Below are 18760 nucleotides of genomic sequence, written 5' to 3'. Positions count from 1 at the left end.
ATTAACATTATTATCAGATAAGTAGGTTTTGAAGGAAAGAAAATTAGTAGTGACAAAAAGGCACATCATATAATGATAAAAGGATCAATCCACCAAAAAGATATACCAGAGCTCTAAGTGTATGCACCAAACAAAAGATCAAAATACATAAAGCAAAAACTGATAGAGGTGAAACGACGAACAGACAGATCCACCACTACAGAGCATTCAACATTCCTCTCTGAGCAACTGATAGAACTACTAGTCAGAAAATCAGCAAAAGCATCAACCCATAGTATCTACATTGACATTTACAGAACACTCTACCCACCAGCACGGAATACAGATTCAAAAGTACTCAATTCATGGAGAATAAGTTCTCTGACCTTAAAGAAATCAAACCAGAAATCAACAACAGAAAGAAAAAAACAGGAAAATATCCCAAAATCCTGGAAATTAAACAACATACTTCTATGTAAATAAGGGTCAAAGACGAAGCCTCAAAATAAATTTTAAAAAATACAAAGGAAGAAAAATGACAATACAACATATCAAAATATTTGGGATACAGCTAAAGCAATGCCAAGAATAAAATTTAAAGCATTAAATGCTTACATTAGAAAGGAGGAAGGGTCTCAAATCAATAATCAGTGTTTCTACCCTTACTAAGCTAGAACGAGAAGAGCAAAATAAGCCCAAAACAAAGAAGGAAATAATAAACAGCAAAAATCAATGAAACTGAAAACAGGAAAAGAAAGAGAAATAAAAAGCTGGCTCTTCAATATGATCAATAATTCTGATAAACCTCTCAGCAAGACTGACCAGGAAACAGAAAACACAAATTACCACTATCAGGAATAAAAAAGGGGATGATCAGTTCAGACCTACAGATGTCCAAAAGATAAAAAGGGAATATTATGAACTCTGCAAACATAAATTTGACAACTTAAATGAAATAAATCTACTCCTTGAACAACACAAACTACCACGACTCACCCAGTATGAAAGGTAATTTTAATAGTCCTATAACCATTAAAGAAATTAAATTTAAAATTAAAAGCTCCCCAAAAAGAGAACCTTCAGGCCCAGATGGCTTCATAGGAGAATTCTACCAAACATTTAAGAAAGAATAAATACCACTTTAACACAATCTCTTCCAGAAAGTACAACACTTCCCAACTATTTCATGAGGCCAGGATTAACCTTGATATTAAAACCAGACCAAGACAATACAAAAAAAGACCTAATTACAGACCAATATCTCTCATGAACTTAAAGACAAAAATCATCAACCAATTACCAAGTAGAATTCAACAATAAGCCAAATGGGATTGAATCAGGTATGCAAGGCTGGTTCAATATTGGAAAATTCAGGATAAAGAAAAATGATGATCCTATCAACAGATGCAGAAAAAGCATTTGACAAAAACCAAACGCCTATTCATGATAAAACTCTCAGCAAACAACGTATAGAGGGGAATCTCCTTGAATTCGTAGAGCACTAAATACATTAACATCAAACTTAATGTTTAAAGAATGAATGCTTTCTGCTAAATATGAGAACAAGGCAAGGTTTTTGCTTTTACTACTTTGATTAGGCATAATGCTAAAAGTTCCTGGGGCAAGCACGGTGGCGTAGTGGTTAAGTTTGTACGCTCTGCTTCAGCAGCCCAGGGTTCACAGCTTTGGATCCTGGGTGCAGACCTATGCATCGCTTATCAAGCCTTGCTATGGCAGGCATCCCACATATAAAGTAGAGAAAGATGGGCACGGATGTTAGCCCAGGGCCAATCTTCCTCAGCAAAAAGAGGAGGATTGGCTACAGATGTTAGCTCAGGGCTAATCTTTCTCACACACATACACAAAAAAGTTCTAGCCAGCATAAAAAGACAGGAAAAAAGAAATAAAGGCAACAAATTTAAAAGGAAGAAATGCAACTGTCCCTATTTACAAATAACATGAACGCCTACACAGAAAACCCCAGTAAGTCCACAAAAAAAACTTCTAAAATAAGTGAGCTTAACAAGGTCTTTGGATATAAGATCAACATGTAAAAATCAATCACATTTCCATATACTAACAAACATGTGGAAACTGAAAATAAAAATAAAATACCATTTATAATTGCTCCAAAGGAAATCACATACTTAGGTATAAATCAAACAAAACAAATACAGGATCTGTATGCCGAAAATTACAAAATGCCAAAATTACAAAATGCTGATGAAAGATATCAAAGATCTAAATAAACAGGGGACAATACTGTGTTCACAGATTAGAATGGTTGACATAGTAAAAATGCCAATTCTCCTCAATTTGATCTTAGTGTAATTCCTATGAAAATCTCAGCAAGGTTTTTTGTAGAAACAGACAAGATGAATATAAAATCTACATAGAAAAGCAAAGAGTAGCTAAAATAATTTGGAAAAGAAATTTTTCTTTTAAAATGGGAGTAAGCACTCTATGTGACATTAATGCTTATCATATACCTATGGTAATAAAGACCGTGTGGTACTGGCAGAAGGATGGACAGGCACACAGATCAATGTAAGGACAGAGAGAATTCAGAAATAGATTCACACAAACATTACCAACTGATTTTTGACAAAGGTACAAATAACAGCAAAGGAAGGATAGCCTTTGCAATAAACTGTATGGGAACAAATGGATATCCACTGGCAAAAAAGTGAATTTTGACTTAAATCTCTCATATTATACAAAAATGAACTCAAAATGGGCCAAAGACTCCAAAGTAAAATGTAAAACTATAAAATTTTAGGGAAAAAAAAAAAAATAGAAGAAAATCTTCAGGACCTATGGCTAGGCCAAGAGTTTCATATTTGACATCAAATGTATCATCCATAAAAGGAAAAATTAGAGTTCATCAAAATTAAAAACTTGCTATGCAAAAGATTCTGTTAAGAAGATCAAAGGACTAGTGATAGAGTGGAGAAAATATTTGCAAACCACATACCTCACAAAGGACTAGAATATATAGAGAACTCAAAGTTCAACAGTAAAAAGCAGACATTTCCACAAAAACAATAGGCAGATGGCAAATCATGAAAAGATACTCCACATCACTGCCAACAGGGTAATTCAAATTAAACCACAATAAGATATCACAGCATATCTAACAGAATGGATAAATGGATAAAATTAACAATTTGGGGCTGGCCCTGTGGCTTAGCAGTTAAGTGTGTGTGCTCCGCTACTGGCAGCCCGGGTTCAGATCCCAGCCGCCCACTGACGCACTGCTTGTCCGGCCATGCTGAGGCGGCGTCCCACATACAGCAATTAGAAGGATGTGCAACTCTGACATACAACTATCTACTGGGGCTTTGGGGAGAAAAGGGAGGAGGACTGGCAATAGATGTTAGCTCAGGGCCAGTCTTCCTCAGCAAAAAGAGGAGGATTGGCACGGATGTTAGCTCAGGGCTGATCTTCCTCACAAAAAAACACAAAAACCAATAATTTTGATAGCACCAAATACTGGCAATGATATGGAGAAACAATCACTCATCTATCACCCAGGGAAATGTAAAATGGTACAGCAACTCTGGAAAGTAGTTTGGCAGTTTCTTAAAAAACTAAACAAGCACTTATACGCCTAGTGATTGCACTCTTGGGTACTTATCCCAGAGAAAAGAAAACCTACGTTCACATAAAAATCTGTGCCTAAATGTTCATAGCAGCTTTATACTTAATAGTCAAAAACTGAAGACAACTCAAGTGTCCTTTTAACAGCTGAATGGTTAAACCAACTGTGGTACATCTGTATCATGGAATACCATGCAGCAATAAAAAGGAATGAACTGTTGATATATGCAACAACAATGACAAATTTCAAGGGAATTATGCTGGAGGGGTGTGAGTATGGCTATAAGGGAATAATACAAGGGAGCCTTCTGGTGATGAAACAGTTCTGTACTTTGATTATGGTAGTGGTTATGCAAATATATACAAGTGATAAAAGTGCACAGAACTATACACACATGCATGAAAAACTGATGAAATCTGAATATGACCTATAGGTTGTACCGACATCAATTTCCTGATTTTGATATTGTGCTATAGTTATGCAAGATGTTACCACTGTGGGAAAATGAATGAAGGGTACACACGACCAACCTGTACTTAAAAAAATTCCATTGAATCTGTAATTATTTCAAAATAAAATTTAAAAAAATAAACAAACAAAAATCTTTCCAAAAGAATTCTCCAGGCCCAGATAGTCTCACTGGTGAATTCAATTAAATATTTAAGAAAAAAATAATCTTAAACAAATATTTCTGAAAATAAAGAAGGGTACTCTTATCAACTCATTATATGAGGGCAGGAAAACCTGATAAATGTATACAAGAAAAGGAAATTACAGGTCAATATTCCTCATGAATATATATAAAAAAACTCTTAACAAAATGTTAGCAAAACAAACAGAATAATATATTTATAAACTAACAGACTACAACTTATTTATAAACTAACAGACTACAACTAAGTTGGACTTATCTAGGAATGGCAGCCTGATATAACATTAAAAAATTCAATGGAATTAATCACATTAACAGGGGGTGAAAGGGAAGGATGGATCAAATCTGAATCTGATCAAGCTTTTGAAACAGAAACTATCAGTTAAAAAAAAATTGCAGTTCCTGCCTCTCACCCCAAAAAAGTAGGGGGGAGCAGAATTTGAAAAGATATCTCCAAGACTCTTAGCAGTCAAACAAATGAAATCAGGGAGAGCTTTATCAGCAACTGGAAAACATACACAAAAACTTGCTTGTGACTCAACATTTTCATACTTTGTTTTTATTAATGCTATACTTTTAAATGTTCATGTTTTAAATATAAGGTTATTTTTGGAACAATAACTTATTTTCATTAATTTTATTATTGGCAAAAGTTTTAGTAGAATTATCTTTTTAAAATATTTAAAATTAAAATCATTATTTCCAGTGGTGCTTTACATTATACAAAATGTTACGCTGCTAATTTTCAGTTGAAATGTATTAACAGTTTCAAAGTTTTTTATTCAACTCATTTTAATGAATTCTGAATATTTTATATGAAATAAATACCAACCAAATTACCAATACTGCCATTTTTTTCTTGGTATTGTAATCACTATTCTAAGTCGTCAACTTCCTACTAGCTGTAGATTCTATTTAACAAATTAATACTTTCATATTTATGTTGACAAAACTTAGAAGTTGAATTTTGTTTAAAAAGGTTTTTAGAATATCATTAACTGTGAGAATGAGTTGGAAGCTACTATATCCCTGTCATTTCACATAGTACTAGCTTGCCCTTCAAACCATGCATTCACATGTTATCTTAAAATATGTATCAAGTAGGAATTACGTTCTTATAAAAGCTGGAAATAAAATTAAGACCATAATTTTAAAAATAATTTTTCCATAAGAGAACAGCATAAGATATTCTTAACTATTCTCAAGGAAACATTAAGATGCTACAAAGTCCTATTTGTGATGAATAATATCACTAACAGAGATACTGCCCATGATACTCCTTGTGACTCACAAGTGAGGTTTTCCTATCGTCATGTTATCTCAACCTTTTTATGGGTTACCCTTGAAACTTCAAGCAAGTAGCAGAATAGTGGTTGCTAAGAGTAAGTTCATGACTGCTGCTAGAAATGAACAAGGGTGTACTAAAAAGAAGAGATATTAGTAACCTCCTACAAACCAGGATAAAGAACAAAAGAAAATAATGTAACATAAAATAATATAAAATAACATTTATTTCTAGATACAGTTGCTATTCATTCCGGTGTTCACATACTTGAGTCTTAGAGCAGTAATCTTCAAAGACAACCTCTAGAAGTTATCTGTTTACATGCCATCTCACCTCACCCCTCCAGTTGATGCCAAAAAGGCATCTTTGTCCCCTTTTACCCATCTCAACAGGAGAGGAGGAAGCTTATGTCTTTCAGGATTGGATACATAGTACAAAAAAGAGACAGTACAGTAGCAAGAGCATCTGCTTGGAAGCAGATAACATTGGGAATCTCTACCTCTTTCTGTGAGAATCTGAGGCTCAGTTTCTTCATGTGACAAAGAGAAATACTAACTACGTATCTTGGTATGTGATCATAAGGACTAAATGAATGTACCAATTGACAGAAAAGGTGCTTCATACAGGGTAGGTAAGTAAGAGTTCACAAACACAGAGTTCAAAAGAGAAATATTCAGATGTGGTAGTTCTATTTTTATCATCTTCTCACCAGCAGTAAACACAGTCTAATCAAAATCACTAAGAATATCAGATAATTTATACCCCAAATGCACAAGAAAATGTGACTTACATAAAACATTTCAGGAAATAAATCACAAGATTAACAATAAAAACTGGGGATTACAAAAACACTTCCAATCTTATAGCCTAAGAATTTGTGAGTTTGCTTATTTTGGAAGTAGTACCTAGAGACAAAGGTCCATAAAGCATAAAGCACACAGCACACACACCCCCTACACCGCGCCCCCCTTGGTGAATTAAATCTTCCTTTTAAGAATTAAGCACCTCACCTAATCAGAACCGAGTCCCTGGTATAGCCACCATCATATTCTGTAGTTTCTTCTAGTGCTTGGAAATCTAGATTCTGCAAATTCAAGAAAATGTTTTAACATCTTCTGTACCACACCATCACAAACAATAAATCAATACATGATACTTTTGCAGACACTTGCTTTCTTACCCGGCTTCCACATATAAGCAATTCAATTTCCTCTGGTCTGAATAAGTACTTTAAGGGAGATTCATTGGTTACCATATGAAAACCTCTCCGGAAAGCCTTGAACTGTTTTTCTACTGATTTATTGAGAATGTAGTCAGAATAGAGATTGACAAATTCCTGCAGAAAACATTAACCACAAGAACTTCTTATAATATGCTATACAAACAAAACACAACAAGCTACTAGGCTGCATAGCTTTTTTGTTTTTATTTTCCCAAAGAAAACACATCCAAGAATGTTTTCAAAAATTCAAACTTCACACATTCAAAGGAAAATACCTTTAACAGTTTCACAGCTCTCTGCGACAGCCAATATTAAACTGTAAAAAGGCCATGTACATAGACTAATAATATATATGTTTCACTTTGATATTATATTAAACAAGACTGAATATAAAAGCTGGGCTTCAACACAATTTTGAGGTTCCCTCAACTAGGTGCGCAAACACGGAGACATTTAAACCATGCATACATCTATTTATAAAAGCTAACATTTTTAATAGAATGTAATGTACTGGATTTGAGCAAACCAGGGAGTCTCATGTTTTCTATTCTAGAATATTTGGGAAGCTGCCTACTGTATCCAGTTCAGCAAAAATGTTGGTGTTTTACCTGATACATAAGCTGTTGTACCAAATCATAAAAGGACAATGTACTCTGTATTCTTAGTGAGTATAATATTTTATCAAAAATTATATTAATATAAACATGTTTCTCAAAGGTTTATTATATATTTATCATAATTTTCCTATTATATTCTGGGTTATTCCCTGCTGCTTCTAGATGCATACTTTTCTAGTCAACAGAAAACACAAATCTGACTTAAAGAATAAAAGAATACTTTTCAGAAGTGTATTTAAGTCACATATATATCTGTGTACATTAAATGCAATTACTATTTGTTTGGTGATAAAGACCTTATTCATGAGATCCCTGTTTCCCTACCCTTTATAGCCTAATATGAGAAACACTCTGCTTCTTCTTTATATTACAGACACACTGAGTCATTCGCTATCTCCTACTCCTGTCCTGTTTGTCTAAAAAGGGTTTAGTGCCCAACTATGTGCTCTCACATCAGCTTAAACCCAATAGAAAACGGTGGCTATTTCATTTACATTCATTTTCATTTACTTGGTTACTTGATTTCTTTGGTCTCTGTATTGACTATATTAGATACTTCTTTAAAAATTACAAGCATATATGCTTTCAAATTTTGTTAATAAAGTGACGAAGACAATGACGATATAAAAACATGTATTACCTTCCTGTTTTCATTTGTAATTGGAATTTTATCACCATTTTCCTTTAGATCATACATCATTGGATTACCAAAAAGATCTGTCTGAGATATCTGGAAAGTGATCATCATATCATCTTCCACATTCCCTTCATACTCCAATAAATCTTTTAAACTCTGATATAGAACCTAACAATCAGAAATGGAAAATTAAGGCTACTATAGAACTACAAAATACCAGTCTGTATCACTCTTCTTGGAAGAAAAAAAAAATTGATGATAAGAATTAAAACATATATAGTATCCCTCTTATCCCCCAAATAGTTTACAATATAGAAATGAAAGAAAGATTGTTAGTCATGGATGATGTACCCTTCTCTACTGAGAAACTCCACACAACCAGCTTAGCAACAGATTTCACACTGTGTTCTATGAGAACCTCAGGGGTGTCTCACAGTTAGGGAGGGGCTTGCGAGAGAAACAGATACACTAACTGTAGCCACCAAGCCCCTTACCCAGGGCAGCTCTGATGTCACCTGGCATTCTCACATGATTTCAATAAAAAACAAACCAAATGTTTAAAAACACTTTTCTGCAGAATCAATCTTACAAAACCTGCTTGCTGATAGCAACACACAAAAAATTTCCCTGTTGAGTTTTTAAGTGTTCAGGGTACTTCAGACAGATTAAAATAATTTTATCTTACTAGGTATAAATATTAATAAATATTCCAAATGAAAATTTTAAATTTTTTTATATAAATCAAACTATATTTTTGCTTTTAAATGAAATCTGAAAGATCACATAAAAAAATGACAGACTTACAGGGTGAGAGTCTCCCAAGTCACGAAAAGTTCCTTTTTTCCCCATTAACTTCCTGTAGACAACCATGGGAAAATGTACATCCAGAATACAGTTATTGTAAATAGCCAGACCCAGGACTATGCCAATCAGAGTGAACTGACCCTCAGTTTCAAAAGAGGATGGATTAAACCAAAACAATTTTGTAGCTTCATCATATGTGAACATACCTATAAGAAATGATTTTTAAAAATACATTAATTTTATTAGACTGATGAACAATACAATATAAACATAATTATGTATGTAAACTTATATGTATTAGATGTACAAAAACTTTTTTCTCTATTACATTAGCACTTGAGAAACCAAAGTTCAAATATATAACTGTTACAAATTATGGCAAGTGGTAGTATACAATTTTAAGAAGCCAAGGAAACAAGGTAATCCACAATTTTCGTGGCATTTCCCAAGAAGTTAGAGTAAATATTTATTGAATTCAAGTTCTCTAATCTTCTACTAACACAAATGAAAAGTTAATTTGCATTCACACTTTATCCACTGAATGGGTGAAAATAAATGCAATAAAGGAAAAAAGCTATCATACATGGAAAATGTTTCACTTATAAAAACATACTTAATCCACATGCACTGCTTTAAAAAACAATATTGAATCTCATTAAGGAAAAGCTTGTTTTTGTTTTCAAAATTGCACAATGGTCCTATGAAGTTTTTTTAGCACCTTTCTAACAAAGCCAGATGACACCAAGTACATAAACTTAGATAAACTCGATAAACTTAAATTATGTCCAAAATCCAAAGCTATTTAATATACACATTAATTGTGAGCCAGTAAGTAAAACAATAGTAGTTTGTATTTGTAGTCTTCTTTCAGTTTCACATGGTCTTCACTATTCAAAACCCAAGCTTGGAGATCTTTTTTATATCACTCATTTTAAAATAGGAATCTTTGGTTTTACCTATCTGAATAACCATTACTAAGGCAGAATTATCATTTTCCCTTTAGATGAACATCTTAGGAAAAGGTTATATGATAATTTTAATTGAATTTACAACTTTTTTCTTTTTTATTAAAATGTTTTTCAGTTGCTACTATGAAACCTAATGAAAATATTTTAAGAATTAGGTCTGAAAAAAGGGGGAATTTCCAATAGAACAAACTTTAAAAATAAATATAGCACATGAATAAATTAATTTTTAAGAATTTTGACAGCTTTAAAAATGTTTCTTCGTTTTCACATTTAAAGTTAAATATAAAAGGAACTTAAAAATGTCCCCTTAATCATAAGAGCATAAAGTAAGCTATATTTTTCTAATGCAATTTAATGCTCATAAAATAAGTTTGAAAATTGTCCAATTCATACCTGAATTTCACAGTTTAGATCTAAATTTTTTTTACAGACCTAAGTTATAACATTAACATTCACTGAAGTGCTAGAAACTTCATTTAGTTATAAATAAGGTATTAACAGGGTCAAGAATAGTTGAAAATAATTATAATTAATCAAAAAATTTGATGAGAGCTCACAAATCTATGTCCTTGGTCTCAAGAGCAATAAACTACAAATTAATCAGACAATAAATCACACAGGTCACTATTCTCATCTCTGTGCATGAAAGATGATAATTTTGAAGTCCAAGGAGATTCCATTTTGGGCACATTTTTCTCAGGTCTCTGGCAGGAAAGCACCAGTGGCTCTTCTAAAATATTCCCATTTGACATTTCTAGTGCCATTATTTCAATTACCTTACTATCAAGTGGAACTGTTTAATACATGTTCTTTCTTAAAAGTATTTCTGCATACAATGTAAGTATACTTTATGGCTAATGTTTAACATTTCTAGATAGATCAGAACCTAGAGACAAGGTTTACCAAACTTATGAAGCTTATAAATTAATTTCTATCTCAAAAAGAGCATGGTTTTCTGTGTCTTGGTTTACTTGAACAAATGACATAGCCTTCTGATTACTAGTAAACATTAGCTAGAATACAGATATAGTTTTACCCTAACTGTATTTAAGTCATGAACTCAAAATGTCTACTTCCATTTACATATGTATGTACATATATGACTGATGAAAAATAGTAACAGAAAAATCAATTCAACATACATACTGAGCATCAACAGGCTGTAACAGCTCAATTTTCACGCTTAAGGGAAATGATCTGCAATACTCTATGCTGCTTTCTTCACAATTCTGATGGTACCTTTAGTGGAAACCTTTTCCTCTAATTGTTATGCATTCAGTTTTAAAAGTAAGCAAACTTGGTAACCAAGTAGTTATATTGCAGAAACTGAATCAGTTCAGAATTAGCCAGTTAGTACACTATCCAAGAAGCTATAGTATTTTCTGTGTTCTACTTTGCCTACTGTGTCTATCACTTTGTCTATCAGTAAAACTCAAATCCTTCACTTTCAGACTGCCATACGCAGATCAGTCTTTCCCAAACTGTGTTCAATGAAAACCCTTCTGGGAGGCAAATATTATTAGATGCAGGGTGGAAAAAGGGTTCTGAAGTTCAAAAAGTTTGTGAAAACATTACAATATTAAGCCCCAAGAAATCCTGTAGCACATAAACCTAATTAATTTGATATCAGCGAGTGTTTCCGAACTTTGAGTATGACAGACTTTTGAGACATTCTCAATGTTCTTCAGACCATTGTTCTGTGAAACTCGTTTCAGAAACGCTACTTGATGTTTTACACTAAAAAGAGCAAAGTAGTCCTTCAATAGTTCCAACGTACCATTTTAAAGTGTTTTCAATTTCATTTACCTAAGAGATAATTTCCTATATTAGAATATTTGGCTAAGTGATCTAAATAAGAACTTGAATAAATGACTGATACAAATGAGCCCCCCAAAACCACAAATTAAGTCATTATCTGTGATTCTAGATAATCCACACCACAACCTTCTTCTGTTGCTCTTCATAACTGAGAATATTTACAAACCTAGGTAAACAAATTCTTAATTCAAAAAGATATGACACCATGATCATATCACTAAAATATTTACCAATATCTGGATTGAAGATTTCCTCCACAACCAGCTGAAAAAATTCTTTGGAAACACCTCCCTCATCAACTCCTTGTTCTCCTTCAAATTCCACATACAACTGTTTCTTCAAGTCTGCAGGATTTTCCATAGCGATCATCTCTAGCTAGTGAGTGAAAAGATAAAGTGAAAAGAAAATGACTGCTAGTATTAGCATGAAAGCAAAATAAAAATAAGGAGAAGCAAAATAAAAACAAGGAGTAGGGCTAGGGAGTAAATAAAAGATACTGATTTTTTTTTTTTTTTAAATGGAAACAGGAAACAAACTGGTAAAAGGCCAATGCAGGCAAAGATCCAGTCTCATGCAAAAAAGGGACAGAAAAGAAATAGAATTGTAAAAGGGTTACTTTCTCAGTACTGATTTGTTATGAAATTAATACATAGTAGACAATCAGAATTAGATTTTCTGTTACTTGTGTATAACAAACCTGGGCTGTAAGGTTAGGACATGGAAAGAAGTCAAGACAGCAAAATGCCTAAGTGACTACTCAAACTAAATCATTTCAGCAAAAACAATGGAGTATGGAAGTGTGACTTCAAAACTGTTCGCTAGTAGTTCTTTATGTTTATTAGAATAGAAATTCAAGAATTAAGCCTTAATATCAATTAAGCCATAAATAAAATAATTTCAATTAAGAAAAATACATTGGGGGGCCGGCCAGATGGTGCAAGCGGTTAAGTGCGCGCACTCCGCTTCGGCAGCCCGGGGTTCGCAGGTTTGGATCCCAGGCATGCACCGACGCACCACTTGTCAAGCCATGCTGTGGCGGTATCCCATATAAAGTGGAGGAAGATGGGCACAGATGTTAGCCCAGGGCCAATCTTCCCCAGCAAAACGAGGAGGATTGGCAACAGATGTTAGCTCAGGGCTGATCTTCCTCACAAAAAAAAAAAAAAGAAAAGAAAGAAAAAGAAAAATACATTGGATAAACAGGGAAGCAGTTTATGGTCTTATAATATCACTTAGTATAAACCGTCACTTTTTAATTGATTAGAACACATATCCACTTTTTTTTGAAAGCAGATGAGACATACGCTTGCTCATATCTTTAGCTTTAACTTCTTACTAACAGTTATGAAACTCTAGTATCTAGCATTTCAACTATAAATCTTTACCAAATACTTTTTTGTATCTATAGAATAATGAATATACAGTGATTAATCTCAGTCATTATGAGATTAATCATCAAATCAACATTAGATTCTAATGTGAAATAATTATACTGCAATTTGTTTGTTGTTTTATGTATCTGAAACTTACTAACAGCATGCCTAATTGATTATGTGTCTTATTTGCTAAATTCACTTAAGTGCCCTCTGGCTGTTAAAAAAATAAAAAATTTGCCAAAACACAATATTTAAGAGTGTTTAGGTTATTGCAACTATTCCAACTAGAATTTTAAAAATGGTTTTGAGCAACAGAAACATCATTGGAATAAGCATACTATAGTCCTAAAGCGAATACTTTAAGTAACAGCACTAGTTTCGAAATTCTAAGTGTATCTATAAAAAGAAAGTCTCATAAATTTATAAATCTGGTCAGTTACCCTAGATGAATGTTTTTCAAACTGTCAAATGCAACTCATTAGTGGGGAGTCCAATTCATTAGTGGTTTGCAACCAACAGTGCAGGAAAAAATTAGAATGTATTCCACATAGTAACGGCATCTATTGTTTTGTAAAACTTCTGTTTCAATTATATGTACAGACAGATATACATGCATGTACTGGGATGCTATGTAAAGTATCTCTTACTAGGGGTTGCAGTCAAGAACGTTTTAAGAACAAAGGCCAAAATGAGTTTCTGGATATCTTCAACATGTGGATTCTATGATTCTGTGAATTTAGAATCTTGAGCTTTAAAGAATGTTTGACCTGTACAACAGTGGTCTATAACATTTACAAAATCATTTTCATGCCAGTTATGTTATGATAATTTACTTTTGAAACAGAGTGTTGTTGTGGAAAGATTAAGTCAGAATACTCTGTACTAGTACCAACTGTCACATAACTTTTAACCTCTGAACTTTGCAAGTGACTCAGTTAAGCCTCAGTTGACTCATCAGCAAAGGAAAAAAAAGGGTAGTACTCTTCATACTGCAAGGTGAAGGCTTAATAAGAATATATGAGGGGCCAGCCTGGTGGCTCAGCGGTTAAGTGTGCCCGCTCCGATTTGGTGGCCTGGGGTTCGCGGGTTTGGATCCGGGGCGTGCACCCATGCACCGTTTGTCAAGCCATGCTGTGGCGGCGTCCCATATAAAGTAGAGGAAGATGGGCATGGATGTTAGCCATGGAGGGCCAATCTTCCTCAGCAAAAAAAAGGAGGATGGGCATTAGATGTTAGCTCAGAGCTAACCTTCCTCACAAAAAAAAAGACTATATGAGAAAGAGTTCTAGAGTGGGCAATATTATTAAGATAACACACCATGTCGTTACCTTTTAACACAACTTTCCTCTTTGAATAAAAGATTCACAATTTGACTTTCTGGCCTTGTCCTAATATTGAAAATAAACTTGGGGGACAAAAATAGTTCCACTTGGAAATCTGTTTCAAGCCACAGAATATAAAAAATTCTGAGGACTAAATTAGAAGTAACATGCTAAGCTCAAATGTGGTTCAAATGTGGTTTTCCCATCATGCCAACATCCCATATTGCCATGGAACCCATTCCTAGTTTCCTTCTCCCGGTTCCCACTTGTCTAGGTGTTAAAGGAATGTTGTTGTTCTTTATATATGCCTTTACAACACAAAGACAAACCTGCTTCTATCATGTATAATGTATTCCAAGATGAGAAAAAATGATTATCTGATATTTCGAGTATGCTTCCTACAGCTCTTCCTCATTAACATTCATAAATGAGAGCCGACTCTATATAAATGTGACTGACACCTTTTAAAGGATCTGGTGTAGAATTTCTACAGGATTCAGAGGCCCTATGTTCTAGTCTTAGCTCCACTTGAGACATTTCATATGGCAAAAGGAAGCAAATTTACCTTCATTCTTAATAAAATATTATCTGTCCATTCCCAACAATCTCCACTCTCCCCTCCCCAACTTGAGTGTCAAAAGAATTTAGTGCAATATGTTCTATTATGATAACTGGAAACATGTAACTTCCCTTCTCTTTGCTTTAGTTTCATCTGTAAAATGAGAATAACGTATTAATAAATAATATATGTGAAGCATTTAGATGAACTCCCCATACAACAAATTCCTTATAAATACTAGCTCTTGTTATTGTTACTTTTATTTTATTGGTTCTAAAATTTTTTTCAGGCTTGCCTGAAAACCTAACAACCCAGATATTATAGAACAAAAATATTCGAGTAATAACAATACAACAATAACATATAGCACTTAAGTGCCAGGGCACTATTCTAAGCACTTTAAATATATCAACTTATTTAATTTTCACAACAACCATATGAGGTTGGTAGTATTACTAACCTCAATTTACAGATGGAGACTCGGAAGTAATAACAAGTTCAATAACTTGCTCAAGTCAAAGTTAGTAAATGGTAGAACAGAAATTCTAATCCAGGCAGCATGCTCTTAACTACTATGCTTTATTGCCTCTCCTCAATGACTAGCAACAATCTTTTTTAAAATTATGAGTGATTTTTATTTTCTTCTTTATGCTTTTCTGTATTTTTCATGTTTTTTTACTATATATATATATTACTTTCAGAATCAGAGTGCATTCAAATGTAAATATGCAAAAAGAATAATTTGAATAGGTGGCAACTGAATCCTGCCGATGAAAATTTGCCATTATTTTATATTATCATTCTCAGATACATATGTCGTTCTGTAAAATACTGTATCATTTACATATACATGGATGGCCTACATTTTTAAAAAATTTACTTTAAATTGTGGTAACAAACATATAGCAAAATTTAGCAATAATCATTTTGATGAAGGCCATTATTAAGGGGCTGCATTTATTTTTTTTTTTTAAAAAAACCACTTCCAACCCAGTGTTCAATTAGAGAATGATTTAAGAATTAAATTGTAAAGGTATATCCCTTTATATAATTTACCATTTAAAACTGAATTTTTAAAATCAAAAGCTGTCTTGAATGCAGTAGGATGTTTGGAAATTGGAAGAACTGGCAATGTCAGTGAATATTCTGAAAAGGAGAATTTGTATGCATCCTTGAATTGAATTCATTTAGTATACAGACCTAGAGTTTTATATGTGTTTTCTTAAAGTAGGGTGTATTTTGTATTAATTTAATACGGAGACTGGCAAAAGACAGATTACTGGGGAAAAAATAAACAAAAATAGATGGGATGTAATGACATCTACCTCTTCCTTATATGACTTCCTCTTCTAAGACTCTTGATTTCATCAATTGTTGGATAAAACGATTTTCAATTTCTGAACTTTTAACTGGCCATGATGATGAAATCCTAGAGAGATCATTTTTAAAAAATTGACCTGATATCAAAGTATTCTCAGAATACCTAGGTAGGATGACATCTCAATATAAAAATATCATACTTGCCAGATTTAACAAGAGTCAAAAAGAAAATCCCATCCTTTAAAATTTTATAGTATTCCAGACTATTACTCATGTCAAATCCATCCTTATCCATAGTTGAAAAAAATTCCTTAATGGTATGAATATTTAAGTTGATATAGTACTATTCAGATAAAACAGACCTAATACTTAAGCATGCCTAAGATCCCTAAGAATGGCTGGCTTAAACTATTTCAGTTAACTTATTAGACTCTATGGTTAAACACTTTGCTAGTGAGTACATTTAAACTACTGACCAGAATGGGATTTTTAGATTATTCAGATACATTTCATTTTTTCATTTCTCTATAAACAGATGAAGGAATGTTTTTTATACCTTAAAAACAAAGCTTAGCTGTTGGGGTAAGAGCCACATCACACAATCACATCTGCCTGTGAGATCAGGAACCCTGAGTTCTACTTCCAATTCTGCCATTAATTCTCGCTGAGTTTCGTTTTTCTCACACATAACACTAAGGAGTTTAGCAAGTTTCATTGTTTTAAATTAGTATATGGTCCTGAAAGCTATGCAGATCTACTTCATTCTCTGACTCTACTTTGAGAACATACATCAAGCATGAAGTTCTTAATTTCAATTAGAATAAATCATAATGGTCATTGCATTAAGCACAATATAATGAATGAATAAGATACAATTAACCATACCCAGAACAGCATAGAATAATCTTACTCCTAAAGCACTACAGGTCAATTGATAAATAAAGCAGCAAGTGATGTTTCAATAATAACTAAGGGTGTTTGCCAATGAAAATACTGGAGCCTGGGTTAGACAGTGCTGTCAGAGGCCCCCAAAAACAGGTGAGTGATTTTGAGAGGATTAAGCAGAACTTCTTGATATAGCAGGGCTTTTCATTTGTGCCTAACACCTTTATCTGCTCTAATTCATATTTTTGGACATTCCTATCCAATTCTCATCTCAGCCATTCATTTTGGTCTTTACATTTCTACTCAAAATTCTGGGGCTCCCTGACTCATCTGAACCAAGTCTCACACCACCATCAACCCCTATTCTAAGCCTGCTATCCTCATCATCCTCTTAAAGCCTGCAAGTTTCCTAAATATGTACTTGTATATAAAAACAGCCTCAACACATATGTATACACAAACTGTACCAACAGCCATCTTCCCAAATACTGGTTTGCAGTCTGGCTTTGTCAGAATATCTGGGGGTATCACCAGAAATATAGATTCCTAGGCTCCATATCAGAGCTCCTAATCTGAATCTCTAGAACTTTGGTTTTTTGGGTTTTTTAAAAAAAAAACAAATTTCCCATTCAAGATGTGAAGGCAGCTGGGGCACTTAATAGATGGCAATACTGTCTTCTTCCATGCTACTCATACTCCAATCTCCTAACATGAAAAGTAATTTAAAAAAAATTTTTTATACCCTCTTCCCTTGAGAATGCTTTGTCTAAGAAAAATGACAAATTATCTATTTTTAAAAGATCATACCAATAGATAAATGTTATTAGTAAAATATTGTAAAAACTCCATCACGTTAGGACTGTTTTCATTCAAACAGAAGCTGAGTTCTGAGTTCATGTTTATCACTGTACTATTTCCTAAGGAACGACAACAAAAAAAAGTGAAAATAAGTCCTAGGGGGAAATATTCCGGTAACTTAATGATGTGGGGTTAGTTCTTAAACAATTCTGAGATATCTATTTGTGGAAAGACAACTTATATTTTATATTTCATTGATTCTAAAATTCACTTTTTAGTTTTCACATTTCAACATTTCTGAAATCAGGATTTCAGAAAATCCTGATTTCAGATAGCATCTGACAACTAAATGGCGGCATTTTTTCTTTTTCAGTAGTAATAAAATAATAGCGTGTCCTACAATCAACGGTATCTTAGGTTCGATAAAATACTGTAAACATTAATTCTGTTGTTATCAAAGACAGTTCCTCTAAAAACTCAAGTTAGGAAACAATTTGCTAGTCTGGTTTGAATTACATGGTAAATGAAAGTAATACACATATTTTTCTTTAAAAAAAAAACTATAATTATTAATTGAAGTTACTACCCCCTCTCTCCCTCTAAGCTAGTCAGTCTTACAATGAATAACTGTTAAGACCCAATAGAAAACATACTCAAGAGTATCATATACGTACTCACTATTTTCTGGGCCTCATTTATAAACTAATGAGTTGATGAATTCCAAGACTCCTTTTAGCTCTTAAAGGTTGGGATCCTATAACCTTAATTATGTAATTATTAATATTGAGCTTGCCGCCAAGTTTCTCATTTCCTCTTCTCTTCTCGACCCTACTCTGCAGTTCAAAATTAGCAGGTCATATGAAAGTGGTCAATAGGTTTGTTTCATTTGTGAAACTGTGATATAAAAGGAAGAATAA

At 33.3% G+C, this 18760-nt stretch overlaps 1 protein-coding gene across 4 annotated transcripts in view; it reads right to left on the bottom strand.

Annotated features, from left to right (window-relative positions):
- The window catches only part of UBE3A (ubiquitin protein ligase E3A), a 155087-nt gene that overhangs the window by 71912 nt on the left and 64415 nt on the right, over positions 1-18760 (bottom strand). For all 4 annotated transcript variants that reach the window (XM_087428807.1, XM_014781030.2, XM_004421913.3 and 1 more), the window contains 5 exons: positions 11814-11958; positions 8798-9003; positions 7997-8161; positions 6698-6853; positions 6528-6601 (listed from right to left, as the gene is read on the bottom strand). In XM_087428807.1, coding sequence (XP_087284933.1) covers positions 6528-6601; positions 6698-6853; positions 7997-8161; positions 8798-9003; positions 11814-11958 — 746 coding nt within the window. The remainder of the gene's footprint in view (positions 1-6527; positions 6602-6697; positions 6854-7996; positions 8162-8797; positions 9004-11813; positions 11959-18760) is intronic.

This window comes from Ceratotherium simum, chromosome 3 (genome assembly GCF_057802395.1).
Source record: "Ceratotherium simum simum isolate JZ-2026a chromosome 3, ASM5780239v1, whole genome shotgun sequence".
NCBI classification, from domain to species: Eukaryota; Metazoa; Chordata; class Mammalia; order Perissodactyla; family Rhinocerotidae; genus Ceratotherium; species Ceratotherium simum.
Note: the sequence above shows the minus strand (reverse complement) of the source record. Positions and strands in the feature narration are given on the sequence as shown.